Below are 17,074 nucleotides of genomic sequence, written 5' to 3'. Positions count from 1 at the left end.
AGCACCAAAGATTCTGAAAGTGCATTTTGCTCTAGCCTGCTTTGCAACTGGAGTAGATTAAAATGCACTAGGGAACGGTTAGTGCCTGACAGCAGGGTCCGCATGGACAGCTAGTGCAGTGTAGATTCACCCCCCAACTGGCCGCAAACTAAGCATTCACATGAGCAAACCCAAAGTGCTGGCTTCACATTTCCCGCTTGGGTACTGGAAATCCATTTGTGCTCAGCTGCAGCAGCAATGTAAGGCTTGTCTACACTTGAAACACTACAGTGGCACAGCTGCAACGCTTCAGTGTAGACACTATCTGTGCTTAACAGGATGGGTTCTCCCATCTGCATAGGTAATCTACCTCCCTGAGAGGCAGTAGCTAGGTCAAGAGAAAAAATTTTCCATCCATCTAGCACTGTCTACACAGAGGATTAGGTCGGTTTAACTGTGTTGCTCAGGGGTGTGGATTTATCACACGCCTGAGCGACATAGCTGCAGGGGGGCTGGAGCAATTTTTACAGTGGGGGGAGCTGAGAGCCATTGATCCAAACTGTAAACCCTGGCTACGATGGAAACCACTTCAAGCCAGGGAGTGCGGCAGCACCCCTAGTTCCAGCAGCTATGCGTAGCTGTGCAGCTGTAAGTTCCCAGTGTAGACCAGTCCTTAGGTTCTGCCATCTGAGCTTAGCTGATCAGGGTTGGCCCAAGGTCAAACACAGCCCCCTGTAAATGTTCACACAAGGATCTGCAGACTCTCCCCAAGATCATGAAAAACGACTTCCCGTTCTCCTTCTAGGGCCCAATTCAAAGCACAGTAATACCAATGGGAGTTTTTCCATTGACTTTGATGGGCTTTGGATCAGGTCCTCACTGGGAGAATCGAGATCTTGTGCTGGTCACCAGATCTGCAATCTTCTAGGGCTAATCCACTTGCTGATGATGCATGGGGCAGAACATATTCCATCTCACTCTTCCATCGCTTTATTGGCTCCTACCGGGCTAGGAATGGAAAACTCCTGAGATGGTCAGTGACGCCAGCAGCTGTGACTCAGAGACACAGAGGGAGCAGAGCAGATACAGGGCTTGATCCTGCCCCATTAAAGTCCATGGGAATTTTGCCTTTTGCTTCAGTGGGCCCAGGATCAGGCTCCAATGACTGACACGGACACTCTTTGGATTATAACCAACCTTTAAAAGCAACCAAGCAGATGGAAAGCACCAAAGACCTCTCGACTGCAAGGAATTGAGTGTTCCTTCCCTGCCGCTGGGCTTTTGAAAACTACACATAACCTTTATAAAAGTAAATTATTGTCTTATAACTTAAGTGCATCAAGCATTTCCTTAAATATGGTTCACGCTGAAAATAAAGTTACTTTTGCTGTACAGTACATTTCTGATAGAATTAGGAATAAACTTTGTTGATACTATATGCAAGTGTGTCTGTGGAGTACATACATTTACACACACACCCCATGTGCAGGCACATAGGCACACACCCAAACATACCTACCTCTTGCCAGGAGTTTCCCAGTTAGTGAGAGACAGATTAGGAGTTTCTAGAAGTCTAAACTTGCATGAGAATGTCTATATTAAAAGTCCCTGTTTTTGTCAATAAACACTAGAGCTGGTAGAGATACAAGAAAAAAATGGTAAACATTTCTTTGAAATTTTCCCTGTTTTTTCATCAAATTTTGCCAAAATTGCAAAATTTGAAAAGTTTTGGACCATTTCTACAGGAGGACTGAAATCGTATGGTCAGAGACTCTAAGGCCAGAAGGTCACTCGATGCAATCATCTTGTCTGACTTGCATATCGCAGGCCAGAGAACTTTGCTGAAATAAATCCCATTAAATTGCAGGGGGAGGGTGTGGGTAACAGAATTGTGAAAACTTTGCACAAAGTGTTCCCTGTTTTTTTCTTTCTCCATCAAAATTCAGTCTAAATTTCAAAATAAAAATAAATAAATACATGAATAATTTTTTTTTAAATCAACCCTTTCTATAGCCGGACAGGGGGGTAAACAGGAGATTGAGAATGTTAAAATTTCATAGAAATGTTTAACCTGTTTTTTCCCCCATTGTTAAAATTTCAAGTTGAAAACACCTAGCAGCCCAGCTCTAATAAACACTTAGTATCTAGTACTAGGATTCTAATAAAAACATTACACTATGCAATCCATAACTTATTCAGTCTTTGGAAATACTGAGCTACAAAATATTGTCTGACAGCATTCCAGAAACACAAACTCCTCGCCCGCCATATCTGAAGTGGGTTTAGCCTGTAATGTCATAGGCACCTGTGCCTGGCCAGGTGACACAGACAAGGCTCAAGAAGTGAAATAGGAGTTCTGCATGGAGTACAGATGGTCGATGGGATTTCCCATTCTTGACTGCAGCGGTCCAGCTTCTGAAGTCGCTAGGAAACAGTCGCCCAGGTTGCTAAGTGAGGTATCGTCACTATCCAGGTCATGGAAAAGGGGCTCAGCACCTTAAAGTGAGGCAAACAAACGATGTTGGAGTATTATTGGCGATGGACAGTCCTAGCAAAGTGCTTTGCAGTGACATAGCGCTGTCCCCCAGCAGAGCTAAAGGGCTGGAGTGTGGGCATTCAGCCGCTGCTCACGCTAGGGGGCGCTGCTGATTCACGACACTCCAGCTGGAGCTCTGGAAGGCAGCATGTGCTTCGGGAAGGCGCCAATCTCACCAGCTGTGGAGACTCGCGGGGAAGGTGAGAACTGGCGTGTGTGTGTAAGTCAGGGTGGAATCTCCATTCTGGCCCTGTATTGGCGGGTGGAAAGAGACCCGCTGCAGAGGTGCCTAGAGATGAGCACTGCAATTTCCCAGAGGCTCTTACCATAGGGGTGCATGTGGTCCCCTGGCATCTGGGGCGGGGTGAGCCCTTGCCGGAAGGGGTCCGAGCTGTAGACGCCCTGCTCAATCGCCAGCAGCTGTTGTGGCGGGGCCAGTGTGGTGTATGGGTTTATGATCCCCTCCAGGCCAGCATTCCCACCATTGTTTGTCTGAGCTGTAAGACAAGGGAGAACTGATGTCAGAGCCAAATGCTGCTGTAGGGGTCCCCGGTTTCTAACCTCCCTGGGCTGCTACACAGGTCTGCACTCCAAACCCATCCCCAGGCAGCAGTGCTGGGTCCCTTCTCACCCCTCCGGGCTCTTCTCTCACACATATCCCTGAGCCTGCAATCCCACGGTGGCACCCCTTACTCTATCCCACCAGTGCCAGGACTCAGCTCCCCCCTTCTTGCCCTGTCACCTAAGCTTCTGCCCCCCCTTCGGCCAGAATCAGCGTCTCTCTGTGCTGTGCTGCTGTCATCCCTCCTTTCCTGCAGCAATGGGCAGAGATGTCTGTCAGGCTCTGTCCACTCCAGACTTCTGGACAAGTCATAGCCCTGCATGCTCCCCGGAAAATGCTCTGTCAGTCACTCCAGCCCTATGCTTGGGGCCCGGATGGAGGGGTAATACAAAGGTGGTTTTAAGTCACCTTCACATACCATGTATTCTGGGGTCATTATGGGGCTACCATGCCCTGCAGTGTAATTTAGAGCCTCCTCGGGGCTGCTCTAATTGACTCTCGGCTTCCCATGACTCCCCATGGGCCTTGGAATGCAGAGAACAGATGAAGAGCAGTGTGATTTGGCCATGTCCCTTCCCGCCCCCTGCCACGAGCATAGCCCTCCCTCCTATTCCCTAGTGCAAAAACACCCCTTGCCCAGGGTTGTAGATCAGGGTTGTAGAGCCCTTTCACCAGCTCTGCACCAGCCAGGGGGCCATTCCCGTTCCCCTTCAGGCTCCTTTGCACTCCCAGAGCAGCACCAAGGTGCCTTATCAGAAATGAGAATTTCTCCCTCGCTGACAGGAGCAGCTTTGCCACCCCCGCCCCTGCCTGCCCAGTGCACTAGGCTGGTTCTCAGAGAAGCACCGAGCCCTTACTCGTCTCTGTTTTAATTAAAGCCAAACCACCTTTTCCTAGCCTCACCCCTTGCGGCAATGAGAACCCGGACCCCCTTTCCCACACTAGCTGCCCTTGCCGGCCCCTTGCCCTTATACTGTAAGCCATGTAATAAAGAAACGCTACTTCACCCAGCATGTAAACAACCAGTGGAACTCACTGCTGCAAAGAGATTATCAAGTCTCATGCTGTGGCTGGGCTTCTAAGTGAGCTGTTTATCTTATGACGGATAGTAACATTTTCAGCTCTGCTGGCTAATGGGGAGACTCCCCCATGCATGTAGGGCATTCTACAATGGGCTAGTGCAGTGATTCTCAAACTTTTGTATTAGTGACCCCTTTCACATAGGAAGCCTCTGAGTGTGACCCCCTTATAAATTAAAAACACTTTTTTCTATATTTAACACCATTATAAATGCTGGAGGCAAAGCGGGGTTGGGGTGGAAGCTGACAGCTCGCGACTCCCCACATAATAACCTCATGACCCCCTGAGGGGTCCCGACCCCCAGTTTGAGAACGCCTGGGCTAGTGGATCTGGGGGTAACACACCTCAGAGCTGGGGGATCCTGGGCAGAGTTCTGAAGTGCAGTGGGGGCCTGTCTCGCAGCAGAATGGGAGATCCCAGCTACAGGAGTTGGGGTTCTAGGCCAGGAAACGGTACACAGGCAGCAGAAAGTGGGCACTGCAATTGAACTGGGAATACCAGTGCCGCATTTTGGGGGGGTGGGCAGCATCGTGCAGCCTCTCTGTGATTTCTGACAGTGGTCATGGGGGTCTCATGCAGCAAGGGGGTTAGGTGGTCTTCTTGGGCAGTACCTGAACTGAGCCGCTGGGTGTTTTGCTGATCTTGCTGCTGCTGCTGCTGCCTCCTCGCGAGTTTCTTCATCTGTTCAGGAAGGAAAGGAAAGCAGAGGGTTGAAACAAGTCAATCTATGGAGGAGGCAAGAGCAAAGCTCTAGGACAGTGTTTTTCAGGAGAATATAGGGCCGGAAGGACCTCCTGGGTCACTGAGTCCAGTCCCCATATTGTCCCCCGAGGTTACGTACCTTCGCTCTCTGATTCTGGAACCAAACCTGCACGACTCGCACACTCAGCCCCGTCTCGGCTGCCAGCGTCTCTCTGACCTGGGATAAACGACACAGCAGACGTCCTCAGTCTTTTAACCAGCGACTTTGCAGTTTCATTGCAGAGGAGGAACAGCGATCAGACAAACCCTGGTGACCCAGAACATCAGGGAGTCTCCAGTTCACACAGTCCCCAGGAGGCCTGGCAGGCAGCTTGCTGGCGGGGCGTTTTCCTACCACTGGAGCCATCTCAGAGAGACAGAACCATGGACTGCACCATCCCCTCCAGATCCCTTTGGATAGAGGCTTTGCCTCGAGGCCTTTGAACCCTGCAGCTGGCCACATAGATGGTGAGCTGTGAGCTGCTTCCCATATGAAGTGCTTGTTTCACTATCCCCATCTTCTCTGCCTTCCTACAGTTGCCCCTCAGTTTGTTTGCTCTCCCTCTTGGGTCTGGTGATCAGTCTAGACCGTAAGCCTTTTGTGGTAAGGACTCTTTTTTTAAATGACCTACATTTACAACAATTAGTGCTATGGGACCCCAATCCCTGACTGGGCCCTCTGGGTGCTTCCGTAGTAAAAATAATAAAGAATAAGGAATCACACAATATAGCTCGCTCTCTGCCTCACATGTACACACAAGCAATCAAATGCCTAGGGATGAGTCCCCAGTCTGCACTGGCTGGAATTTAAGGGATTTAGTTTAGCCTATGAAGCCTGGGGGTGAAATCCTGCTCCCCACAGCTGTTTTGCCATTGATGCCAATGGGGCCAGGATTTCACCTTAATGCCAACTCCGTGCCCCGGCCCAGAACAGGGGCCCAGGGGAGAGAGAAGGATCTCTGCTGCCTGCCCTCTCCCTCACATCCCCATGTGGGGACGGGGCACAAGTGCAGTGCTTGTGTTTGGGGGAGCACAGGGACTGCTCCCTCCTAGCTCCTCCAAGGGCACAAGCTGCACCAAGGGGGCAGGGAGGATATGGGGGCCATGCATCCCTCTCTCGCCCTCACCACCCCTTGCAGCTAAGGCACGGAGTAGCTACACCCCCATGTGATCTGGAAGGAGCCCATGAAGCTCCCCACCAGTGGGACAGAGCCAGTAAGATACAATCTGGCCCTATATGGACTGGGTCCTGGTTATCTCAAAGACTATCTCATGCGATCATACAGCAGCATTGAGCAAGCACTCCTCCTGTTGAGCCTGGGTGTGACTGGAGGCAGGGCCTTCTTAGTTGGGGGGGGTCTCAGCTATGGACCAGCTTCCCCATCAGTTCACCAGAGCCTTCAGGTCATGCTGGAAGGTCCAGGCTCTTCCAAGGTGCGGGAGGGTAGGCAGATGAGGCTGGTGGGAGGGCTATAGTACTGGGGAATCCCAGACAGGTTTCAGCTGTGGGACAGACTGAGCACCTCCTATTGCGACTGGTGGAGAACCTCACAGATAGGGCACGTGACTGTAAGATGCTCTCTCTTCCACGGACGCAAGATCACAGCCAGGCGCAGTCCGGCTACCTGCAGCTTCCGATCATAAGAACTGGCTGGGAACATCAGAACAGAGATGGGGTCTATAATGTGAACCACAGCCACTCAGGACCTTAAACACAATAGAAGAACTTTAAAGAAAATCAATGTCTAGCTTGACAGGGAGTGAGAGCAACAATTTCTGCAGCGAAGTAATGTCCTCGGGCAGCTCCATGCCCATAAGAATGGAATCCGCAGCAGCCTGAATGAGCCGTTAGCCTCGATCAGTAATGAGAAGGAGACCCGTATAACAAACAATTACAGTAATCGAGCCTTGAAAAAACACAGCCGTTTAGCCGTAACTCTAAATCTATCTGCCGGAGCACTGGTGGGAAAAGGCCCTTTTAATGATGGAATGGAGAGAAGGGGCCAGATCCCCAGCAGGTGTCAGTTGGCGTGGCTCCATTGTCTTCAATGGACTTGTTCTGATTTACATCATCCGAGTAGCTGGCCCAGAAGGACTGCCAATTGGAGGATAATATGAATCTCAGAGTTGGGTGAGGATGGAGTCAGGGATATATTGTCCAATGGAATCACCAGGACAGACGCACTGCTCAGCAACTGAATCGATGTTATTGGAGTCAATGATCCAATCTCCTGCTTTCTTTGGGTTCAACTTCATGAAGTTCTAGGACATTAAGGTCCAGCAAACACCTAATCTGAGCAGAAATTGCAGGTGCTTGGGACTTTTTTAAAAACTAGACTTAAAACACTGAGAAATGTACAATAGGAAGGAAACAATCCTCCGTTTTTCAGGAAATAGCCTGGATGATCTAAGAGATCCTTTCCACCTCTACTTTCCTGGATGATCTAAGACAGTGGTTCTCAACCAGGAGTCCAGGGGCCCACCAAGCAGGGCCAATGTTAGACTTGATGGGGCCCAGATCAGAAAGCCAAAGCCCCACCATGCGGGGCTGAAGCCTGGGGTCCCAAGACCCATCACCCGGGGCTGAAGCCGAAGCCTGAGCAACTTAGCTGTGCAGGGCCTCCTGTGGTGTGGGGCCCTGGGCAGTTGCCCTGCTTGCTACTCCCTAACACCATCCCTGGTTTTCATATGCAGAAAAAAAATGGTTGTGGCACAATTGGGCCATGGAGTTTTTATAACATGTTGACAGGGCTTCAGAAAGAGACAGGTTGAGAACCCTTGATCTAAGAGATCCTTTCCACCAGAAAGTCCTGGGGACAGGGGTCGTATCCTCTACTATGCGTTGTACGGCACCTAGCACACAGTGTCTGGGACAGACGCTGCCTTACAGAGACTACAATCTCAATAGACAAGACAAAGGAGAATTAAAATCTCCGTTTTACAGACAGGGAACTGAGGCACAAGGGACTTGTCCAAGTTCACACAGGAAGTCTGGGGCGAAGCAAGGAACCAAACCTGTTCTGCTGAGCCTTGTGCCGGTGCCGTAGCTACAAGACGATGCTTCCCTCGGCTAAGCGCATCAGTGGTACGAAGCAAACCCGCTCCAAAAAAAGGATATTACTTGTTAATCTTCCTCATGGAAGATACCATTCCACCTGACTCCCACCAGGCTACTGAGCACCCAGGGAGATATAAGCAGGCTCTTCCGTAAGATTTTTGGAATCTCTGGGGCACTGGTAGGTGCACTTCATGCATGCCACAGACAGCAGTAACTCCGCCCGCCCTCCCCCAGTGAACAGGGCATGGGGCTGGGACTCAGCAAGTGTCAATCGGTGTCAGTCCAATGACTTCAGTGGAACTAGGAGGATTTACTGCAGCTTGGGCCTAGAGTCAAAGAACTACCCACCATGCTGCGCGCACACAGGCGTTCATATTTACACTTACAGCACATACCTTCATTTCTTGCATGCACAGCTGGGAAATTTGCTCACATTTGGAGGTGCTTTGGAAAGCTGAGTTCCTTGGGTACATCTGGCTGCACAAGTACATGTTACACACACACACACACACACACACACACGCAACAGAGACAGAGCAGGCCAGATTCTCAGCCACTGTAAATCAGCACCGCCCCCGTGGCTTCAATGGAGTGACACCGGCTGAGGATCTGGCTCGACATCTCCAACATGCGGACGGTTCTCTTATCATTGTACCTTCCTGCATGGCTTGGAGGAGACCTCGAATGACGCTTTGAATGCCCTCCGCTGCTGCGTTGTCAGGATTGTCCTGGGTCTCTTGGGACGCTTGTGATCCTTGCTGTCCTCGGCACCTTTCCCGGGACCGTGGCCCATTTTGCATAGACTCTCTTCATCGTCACTTTTACCTGAAAGAATTAAGCAGGCCCATAAAGGTGATGGACAGAGCGTGCCAGCTTTCTGGGCGGTGCGTCTTGGTTTAGCTGAACTGTACATTTTAGCACCCAGATCCTCAAAGGGATTTAGGTGCCCAACTCCCACTTGGCCTTAGAAGCCGGAGACTTATTGACTTTCAATGAGTTTTAGGCTCCTAAGTGACTTGTGAAAATGGGATTTAGGCATCTAAATCACTTGGCGACTTTTGAACCCTTAGTACATATATCTACACCTTTTAAAGACTTTTTGCTGCAAGTTCCCCAGCCACCCCGCCAAACCTCACATAGGTTTATTTACACTTTCATCTGGCTACGTATATTTGATCCAAACCACCACAGACTTGGGGGATTCCACATTCCCCTGCCTCCTCATAGTTTCCTATCCAGCCTCCTAATCACAAAGTGGCAGCCATCTTCCCTGAGGGCAGCCTGGCTTCACTGAAAGCAGAGGGGACGGCCATCTTCACTAGAGGCAGCCTCACTTTTGCATGCAAAGCTATTGTAGAATTACTGCCATCTTGACTGGGGGAGGTTTGGCTTCAGCCCTGTTGAAAGCAAGGGGAAGTGGTGGCCATTTTGAACAAAGGGAAATTCCCAAGTTTGAATTCCAGGATTATGTGAAACAAACTCCACCAAATATTGTGAGATTCATAATAAAATCACACGGGTTGGTCACACCATAATAGGGCTTAGAATGGAAGTCTAGATGCAGCCTTAGCTACGGAGGCCCAACCCACACTTCCCATAATTCCAGATTCTTGTGTTAAGCACTTTACAAAGGTATCATTATTCCCATTTTACAGATGGTGAGACTAAGGCTCAGGGAGATGAAGTGACTTAACCAAGGTCACACACCAGATCAGGGGTAAAGCTGGGCCTAGAAACCAGGACTATCCACTGTGTTGTGTCTCTATTGTACAATGACCTCCTCAAACCACCCTTCTGTTGTTGTCTTGTGGGTCTCATCATCACACACTGTGCCTGGACAGTTTATATTGATACAAAAGAAGGGCAAGGCCATTCTTGACTGATCAAAAGATATTGCTGTGCATTCACTTACAGATCATAGATCAGGCCAGATTTAAATGTGTACGTATGGAGTTTATATAACAGGACATTATGATTTTGGGTCAGGAATACATCCAAGGTGAAACATGAAACCGTAGAAGCTTCTCCCTAGAATTCATGTGGGAGAACTTTTCTCTTAAAAACTAAAAATGCTGTAGCAGTCAAATATTACAGAGAGATAAAGAGGGGACAGGCTCTGACCCCCAAATCCAAAGTCTAGTTCAGGGGTAGGCAACCTATGGCACGTGTGCCAAAGGCGGCACGTGAGCTGATTTTCAGTGGCACTCACACTGCCCGGGTCCTGGCCACTGGTCTGGGGGGCTCTGCATTTTAATTTAATTTTAAATGAAGCTTCTTAAACATTTTAAAAACCTTATTTACTTTACATACAACAATAGTTTAGTTATATATTATAGACTTGTAGAAAGAGACCTTCTAAAAACGTTAAAATGTATTACTGGCATGTGAAACCTTAAATTAGAGTGAATAAATGAAGACTCGGCACATCACTTCTGAAAGGTTGCCGACCCCTGGTCTAGATGTTCTTCATAATTTAACCTGACAATGTGAAAGCGAGATGAAAGGACTAGCGCTCGATATTTGCAGAACTGTAGGCAATAGGAGCATACATCTCTTCTCTGACATAAAACCACCCAAACTCAGGCACTTGGGGAAAAACAAGAATTAATGCCATGTGAAGTTTAAACTTGTTTCATATATTTGTTAAAGATTGGAAGGAATTTGAGGGGGGTTTTCTCATCCCCTTTTTTCCTCTATTCATACCACCAATTTATGGTGTAAGCAGTCTCTGCTGAAGGTTATATCCTGTGAGAGCTAGACACCTGTGGAACCTTGCTTGAGACAACAGTGTCAGCAATAGAAAAAGGAATGATGATTTATAAATCCATTTCGAGGAAAGCTGAACTTTCAATACAAGGACAGGAGGTGGAGCCTGAAGCCATACAAGTTGGACATTTTTCCCTGGAGGTCTAAAATACTTAACAATTTATAAACTCACTGCTTAGTGCCTCAGGTGGCAGATTAAAAGCTGAATTATCCAAACAGAAGAGCAGGAAGGGAAGTAATTTTAGCAGCATGAGCAATACAGACGGATCAGAGTTCAGCCGATGAATTCACTGTATTTTCAAAGGCTGTAACTTACCTCTCAACCCCCAGACTCTGAAATGAGGGACAGTGACACTCAAAATGAGAGACAATGAGGGACAACCCACTTTAAAATGAGGGACAATTTTTTTTTATTGGACACACTGGGTTTGTTTGTAAATCAAAGTACAAGCATACAAATAGCCTGGGACTTATTATGAAACTAAATAATGATTCTGTGCACTAAAAGCATACTTAAGATGCTAAGATGAAAATAATGCGAGCACTTGTCTCTTTAGAGTCTGGTTCTTGGCCTTTACCTTCAATCATGAGTGTCACGGGCTTTGGAAGAGCAAAGCATTAAAGCAAATTAGTGATTTTTTATACTAATGAAATACAATAATACAGAAAGAATGTTAGGATGAACCCATATAGTTAAGATCAAGCTCCAAACTGTGGAGTGAGGTGACAGGGGCAGGTATTACGGCAACTCCAGTTTTCTTGATCCAAGTTTGCAGCTCATAGGAAAGGGGAGCAGGTGGAGCAATGAAGTGGCCCCTCAGTTCCCCAGGGATGCTGATGGCCCTAGCTGCAGGGAAGAGCATGGGCAGGGGATCCCCCTCCCTGGCAGAACGGATCTGCCTGTGAACCACATCCTTGCAGCTGCAGATGGTCTCCCCGAAGCTGGACTGGAAATGTGCCTCCACTCACCTGAGCCTGCAGTCCAAGCCATTGGAGAAACCCAGCCAGCCCAGCTCTAGCACAGGCAGCTCCATGTCCAACTACTCAAGGAAGCAGGTGACTGAAGAGCAGTCGAGAGAGGTGCTAAGCAATTGCTTGGCTGCCCCTTCCTTGGCCCTGGGAGTCAACACGGGTGCCTGAAGGATGTCCTTGATCTCAAGCTCCGAGAGGAATTTGGGCACCTTCCCCCAGTGTAGGGAAGCCCTCAAGGCATCCCTTGCTCCACTTGCTTGCAGCGTGGCAGTGACTGGTTGCGAATGTGAGGTATGACGACATCACGCACCAAGACATGCAGCTCACTAACAGGAACCTGGCCGAGCAGCCGAATCGGGACTTCGCAATGGCAATGCACAGGACTGAAGGACAACTTTAAAAATCGGGGCCAGGCGTGGGACGCCCTGCACAATGCACGACAGTTGAGAGGTATGGGTTGGAATAGCCGTTCCACATGACTAACAGCTCATAGGATTTGCTCCAACAGTCTAGATCACTGGTCTGTCTAATTTGAAACCCGTTCTATACCACAGCAGACCATTGCTCCATTTTATACAGCAGCCAACCTCCTAGGACGCCTGACCAGTTCACTGATCCATCCACTCTGGGCTCTTATCTCCTGCCACCCAACTAATGGTACAAATGGCCTAAGACCGCCTAAAACCTTCTTTCCCATGCAGGTCATATTAGTCAATATTTACCTCTTGGGTTAATGTCAATTTCACATCAACAGACGTCAATATTCATTTATTATTCAGGAGAACTGGCTGAGATTTTTCAATCAAAACTTTTTTTTTGGTAAAAAAATTCAGATTCAGCCACATCAAAAAGTTTCACCAAACTGGGCTCATTTTGCTGAATTGCTTGGGTCGAAAATACTAAAAAAAAAAAAATTCTGAAAAAATCAAAACATTTCATTTTGACTTTTCCTAAATTAAATGTTTTGCTTTTTGGTTCAAAATGACTCTTTGTTTCAAAATTTCCTTTTGTTTTATTAGAAACAAGCAAAAATGATTCTATTTTCTTGAGACTAATCATTCTGTTCTAACTGAAATGAAGATTTTTTGTTTCTTTTTAACTTTATGGTTTGCCAAAAATTTCTAACAATTTCATTTCCAGTTCAACCCCAAACCTTTTTTTTCAGTGAACTGAAAACCTCATTATCCACCCCCTCCCTCCCCCTCTATTATTCAATTCCATAACGGAATTTTCTAAGCAAGTACAGAATTCTGGGATACAGCTTAAAAGAAAGACACTATACAAAATACAGGCCTGCGTGCTTCCTACAAGGTGCCAACTCTATCTACTCCACTATCAAATCCACATTTTAAAATCAGCAAGTCTGAAAGATTCGCATCCAAGAGTTTTAAAAGAGCTGTCTGAAGAGCTCTCTGGATTGTTCATGTCAATTTTCAGTAAGTCTTGGAACACGGGAAGTTCCCGAAGACCAGAAGAAAGCTTGGAATGTTTAACTTACCCTGGTCTCTGCACATATTTCACTGCCCTGCAGGCTGTGTCCAGGGAGATACTCCAGACTGAAGTATCCCTTTCACAATATACTGAGGTTCAGTTTGGAAAAGTAATATTTTATGTCCTTGAAATTCCACAAGGATTTTTTCTGTGCTCCTGCACTGAACTATTGGAGACAATAACCCACTGGGTCTTGTCCTGTTCCAAGCCCCTCAACGTCTACCGGCTGCAGCACCTTCACAGCTTGCTCACACTGCAGCAGAAGCCTGGGCCAACATACCTCCATGGACCGTTCCAAGAGGAAGTGTTTCCGTGATGAACTCACAGTTGAAGTTCCGGACAGGGCCAATGAGCAGGTCCAGTTCCAAAGACTTGCGGCTAGGGAAAAGCCATGGCAAGAGGCAAGAGGAAATACTCCGGCTGGCTGCACAGAGTGAGGACAGGGTTTCAGCGCTGGAGCAGGCACTTGCTTCCCAATTCTTGGAACAGGAACAGCGGCTAGGGGAGGCGGACATTGCTCAGCAGAGAGAACCGTTTGAGCGGCTCATATCTATACTGGCTGCCAGATCATTGGCTCCTGCTGCCTCTCCCACACCATGGCCTGAGTCCCCTACAACATATCTCAGTCCAGAAACAGCTTGGAAAACTTCCTGGTTGGGTGACCCATGCAATCAGTCCCATGAGCAACTTAGTCCCATGCAGGCCTTAGTCTTGAACCCCCTTCTCCTGGGGATGCCTCCACCCCCTTTCCCCGGTGTTAAGTGTGCGAAAAGAGGGAACGAAGAGAAAGGAAAATGGGGGGGGGGGAAGCCAGGGAACATGGCATGATAGGGGGTTTCTGTCTTGTACATGGTTTCACAGTTTGCACTTCATGCTCATTTGTTGTTATTCTTTTAGATCTTGTTGTAACTGGTGTTATGGTGTTGCCTGCCTGGAAATGGGTGAATGTTGTACGGTTTTAATACATGTTTACAACTAACGCTTTTTATGTCATCAAGAAAGTTTATTGCTGTCCCTGCATCTCATGATACAATCCAATTTGAAATAAAGGCGAACACATGATGAGGAACAATTAGGAATTAGTAAGCAGATCCTAAGCCTCTATCTGGTTCCGTTCAGCAAGCCACACTTCAATCACTCCCTTATATGAATCCACACCGTGAATCATGTCCCCGCCCATTTCATAAGTCGTCTTGTCATTCGCAAGTACGTTGCATGGTAACCAGCACCCCTGCAGCACTGAGCCCCCCCAAATCAATTAATGCCCTCCCCTCCTGCCCACAAGCACATTCATAAAGGTGCTAGTCTCCCTCTTCCATTGGGCCGTACACGCCCATAACATGGAAGGGAGCACAAAGCATCCCTGACTTCTGTTGCCTGGGCATAGCCAGCTCCAGCTGTGGTAGCTGCATTTTTTGGCTGTGTGTATCGGTTCAGTGGCCCCTCGCCCGCACAGGTCCTTTCAGGGGGAAATGGCTCACCTCTGGCTTCACAAAGATTGGGAGGAGCACAGCAAGCCACAGTGAGGGGGACAGCACTGATGACACTGGCCTCCAAATGGGTCTGTAGCTGCCTCCAATGGGTTTTCAATCTGCCCAAAGCACATTCAACCACCATTCTTCACCTGCCGAGAGCATAATTAAACCATCTTTTGCCAGGGCCTTTGCAATTAGGGTATGGTTTCATAAGCCAAGGCAAAAGGGGGAATGCAGGGTCCCCCGGAACAACAGTAGGACAGTAGCTCCACTGATGACAATGTCATGTGGTGGGAATAGTGTCCCAGCCTGTCCATGAACGTAGGCCTCCGATCAGCGAAGAACCCTGGTCTCATGAACTTTCCCAGTGCAGCCTATATTGGCATTACTAAATCTCCCTCTGTTGTCCACGAGGGCTGGCATAACAGTGGGATAGTACCATTGTGGAGGTCAAATTATGGGCATGAGTCCCACCAATGGTTCCAGCGCAGATAGAAACCCCATTCTCTGAAAGCCAGCAATTACCTCAGGAAAATCTTTAATGCCCACCGCCTTGGGGTAACCCACACACCTGATTGCCTCAGAAATGTCCACCACTGATGTATCCGCAAATTGACTTTCCAACACCAAACTGGGTTGGCAACAGACCTGTAGCAGTCTAGTGTAACCAACTTCCAGATGGTTATAGCAACCCACTTCTGGACTGGGAAGGGTGCCCTCATGTGTGTCTCTTTACGCCAGACAGTCGGGGCAAGCTGCCCACAAAGCTCCAGAAATGTAGCTCTCTTCATGCAAAAGTTCTGGCCCACTGCTGGTCATCGCAGGTGCCCATGATGATGAGATCCCACCAGCCTACGTAGGAGACATCAGCGGCTACACTGTCATGAGCAGCATGAGCGAGTGTGAGTCTGCCATGCCTGGATACATCTCCTCCTCCTCCATGTTGAGCTCTGTCAGATGCCTTTGGTGGGTCAGAAAACACAGCCGAAATGCCCACCAATGCCTCATGGAAGCTCTGCCCATTTCCTGACACAGGAGTGAAAGTGCAAGCAAGAGAACTTGAAAAGGAGCCTTCCCCATGTTGCTCGGCTGGCAATGTTGGTGGGCTGTTCAAACTTCCTGTAAGGTGCTGGGTGCACTGTAAAGTTTTCCCGTAGTGCAGCATGGTCAAAGGCCTAGAGCAGCCACATTTCGAGAGAGCGGTAGGGAGTCTGCGGTATGGTTGGTTTGATTCGGGTCTGCATGCTGCAGTGTGGATGCCAGAGCCCCAGGTTTGAAAATTCTTAATGTAGGGTTAACAATCAGTGTAGATGCTCTAACCTAGGTCAGATGACTTGAGTCCCACTAACTCTGGGCTTACAGTGCAGTGTAGACATATGCTCAAGGAATTCAATCTATTTTGCTTAATAAAGTGAAGGTTAATGGGTGTCTCCATGACTGTCTATAAGTACCTACGTGGGGAACAAATATTTAATAATGGGCTCATCAATCTAGCAGAGAGAGTAATTAACCACTGGAACAACTTACCAAAGGTTGTGGTGGATTCTCCATCACTGATCATTTTAAAGTCAAGATTGGATGTTTTTCTAACAGATCAGTTCCAGGAATTATTTTGGGTTGAGTTCTCTGGCCTGTGCTATACAGGGGGTCAGACTAGATAATCACAAAAGTCCCTTCTGCCTTGGAATCTATGAGTCTTTGGACTTGCAATACTTCAGTGGGAGTTGAGAGCACCTGGTATCCTGTAGTGCGCACACATCATATAGCAGGAGCAGGCCCAAAAGTCATTTTAGGATTATTTATTTTATGGTAGTACCAAGAGGCCCCAACCGAGACTTGGGCTCCTTTGTGCTGGGTGCTGTATAGACACGTAGTGAGAGACAAGGCAGAAAAAGGTTGGGCAAGAAAAGAGAGAGGGGCTGTGACTTGCCCAGGGCCACAAAGTAGGTCAGTAGAAGAGTGAGGTACAGAACGGTAGTCTCCTGTGACCCACTTACTGACACCTCCTGGATTTTATTATTGCTCGTTTACTTGGGAACAAATCCACGGCGCTCTCCCACCAGTTTAAGTGGTGTCTGCACAGCAAGTTAGCAGAGACTGCAGCAGGAAGATAACCACCAGCGTTCCTGTTCTGCTTCCGTATGGTTGAACCAGAAGCCACAGAGGTAGGGATTTGAAATGCTTTTGAAAATCACTAAGCACTATGAAATTGTTTCAAACCGTTTTTATTCCAAGGCTGAAGTTATCTTGATTAAAATAATAGTAATCCATGACGTGGGCATGTTTTTTTAAAAACTGAAACCATTAATTAGTGATTTTTAATGCCCCCCACTGTAATCTTCTATAACAAAACATCCCTTTCATTTTTTAATTCCTCAGTTATTAGCCCAAACTGCTTTTATTTCTTCACCCCT

General features: G+C 48.0%; 1 protein-coding gene across 1 annotated transcript in view; it reads right to left on the bottom strand.

Annotated features, from left to right (window-relative positions):
• Nucleotides 1-2,300: 2,300 nt before the first annotated feature.
• Nucleotides 2,301-17,074, bottom strand: part of LMX1A (LIM homeobox transcription factor 1 alpha) — a 135,623-nt gene continuing 120,849 nt past the window's right edge. The window contains exons 5-9 of the mRNA XM_054038202.1: nt 8,612-8,781; nt 4,999-5,076; nt 4,769-4,838; nt 2,842-3,012; nt 2,301-2,475 (exon numbers count right to left, since the gene is read on the bottom strand). Of these exons, the coding sequence (XP_053894177.1) occupies nt 2,315-2,475; nt 2,842-3,012; nt 4,769-4,838; nt 4,999-5,076; nt 8,612-8,781 (650 nt within the window). The 3' untranslated portion in view covers nt 2,301-2,314. The remainder of the gene's footprint in view (nt 2,476-2,841; nt 3,013-4,768; nt 4,839-4,998; nt 5,077-8,611; nt 8,782-17,074) is intronic.

The sequence above is a fragment of the Malaclemys terrapin genome, chromosome 8, assembly GCF_027887155.1.
Source record: "Malaclemys terrapin pileata isolate rMalTer1 chromosome 8, rMalTer1.hap1, whole genome shotgun sequence".
Taxonomy (NCBI): domain Eukaryota; kingdom Metazoa; phylum Chordata; order Testudines; family Emydidae; genus Malaclemys; species Malaclemys terrapin.
The sequence above is the reverse complement of the archived record's forward strand: the minus strand, read 5'-3'. Positions and strand labels throughout refer to the sequence as shown.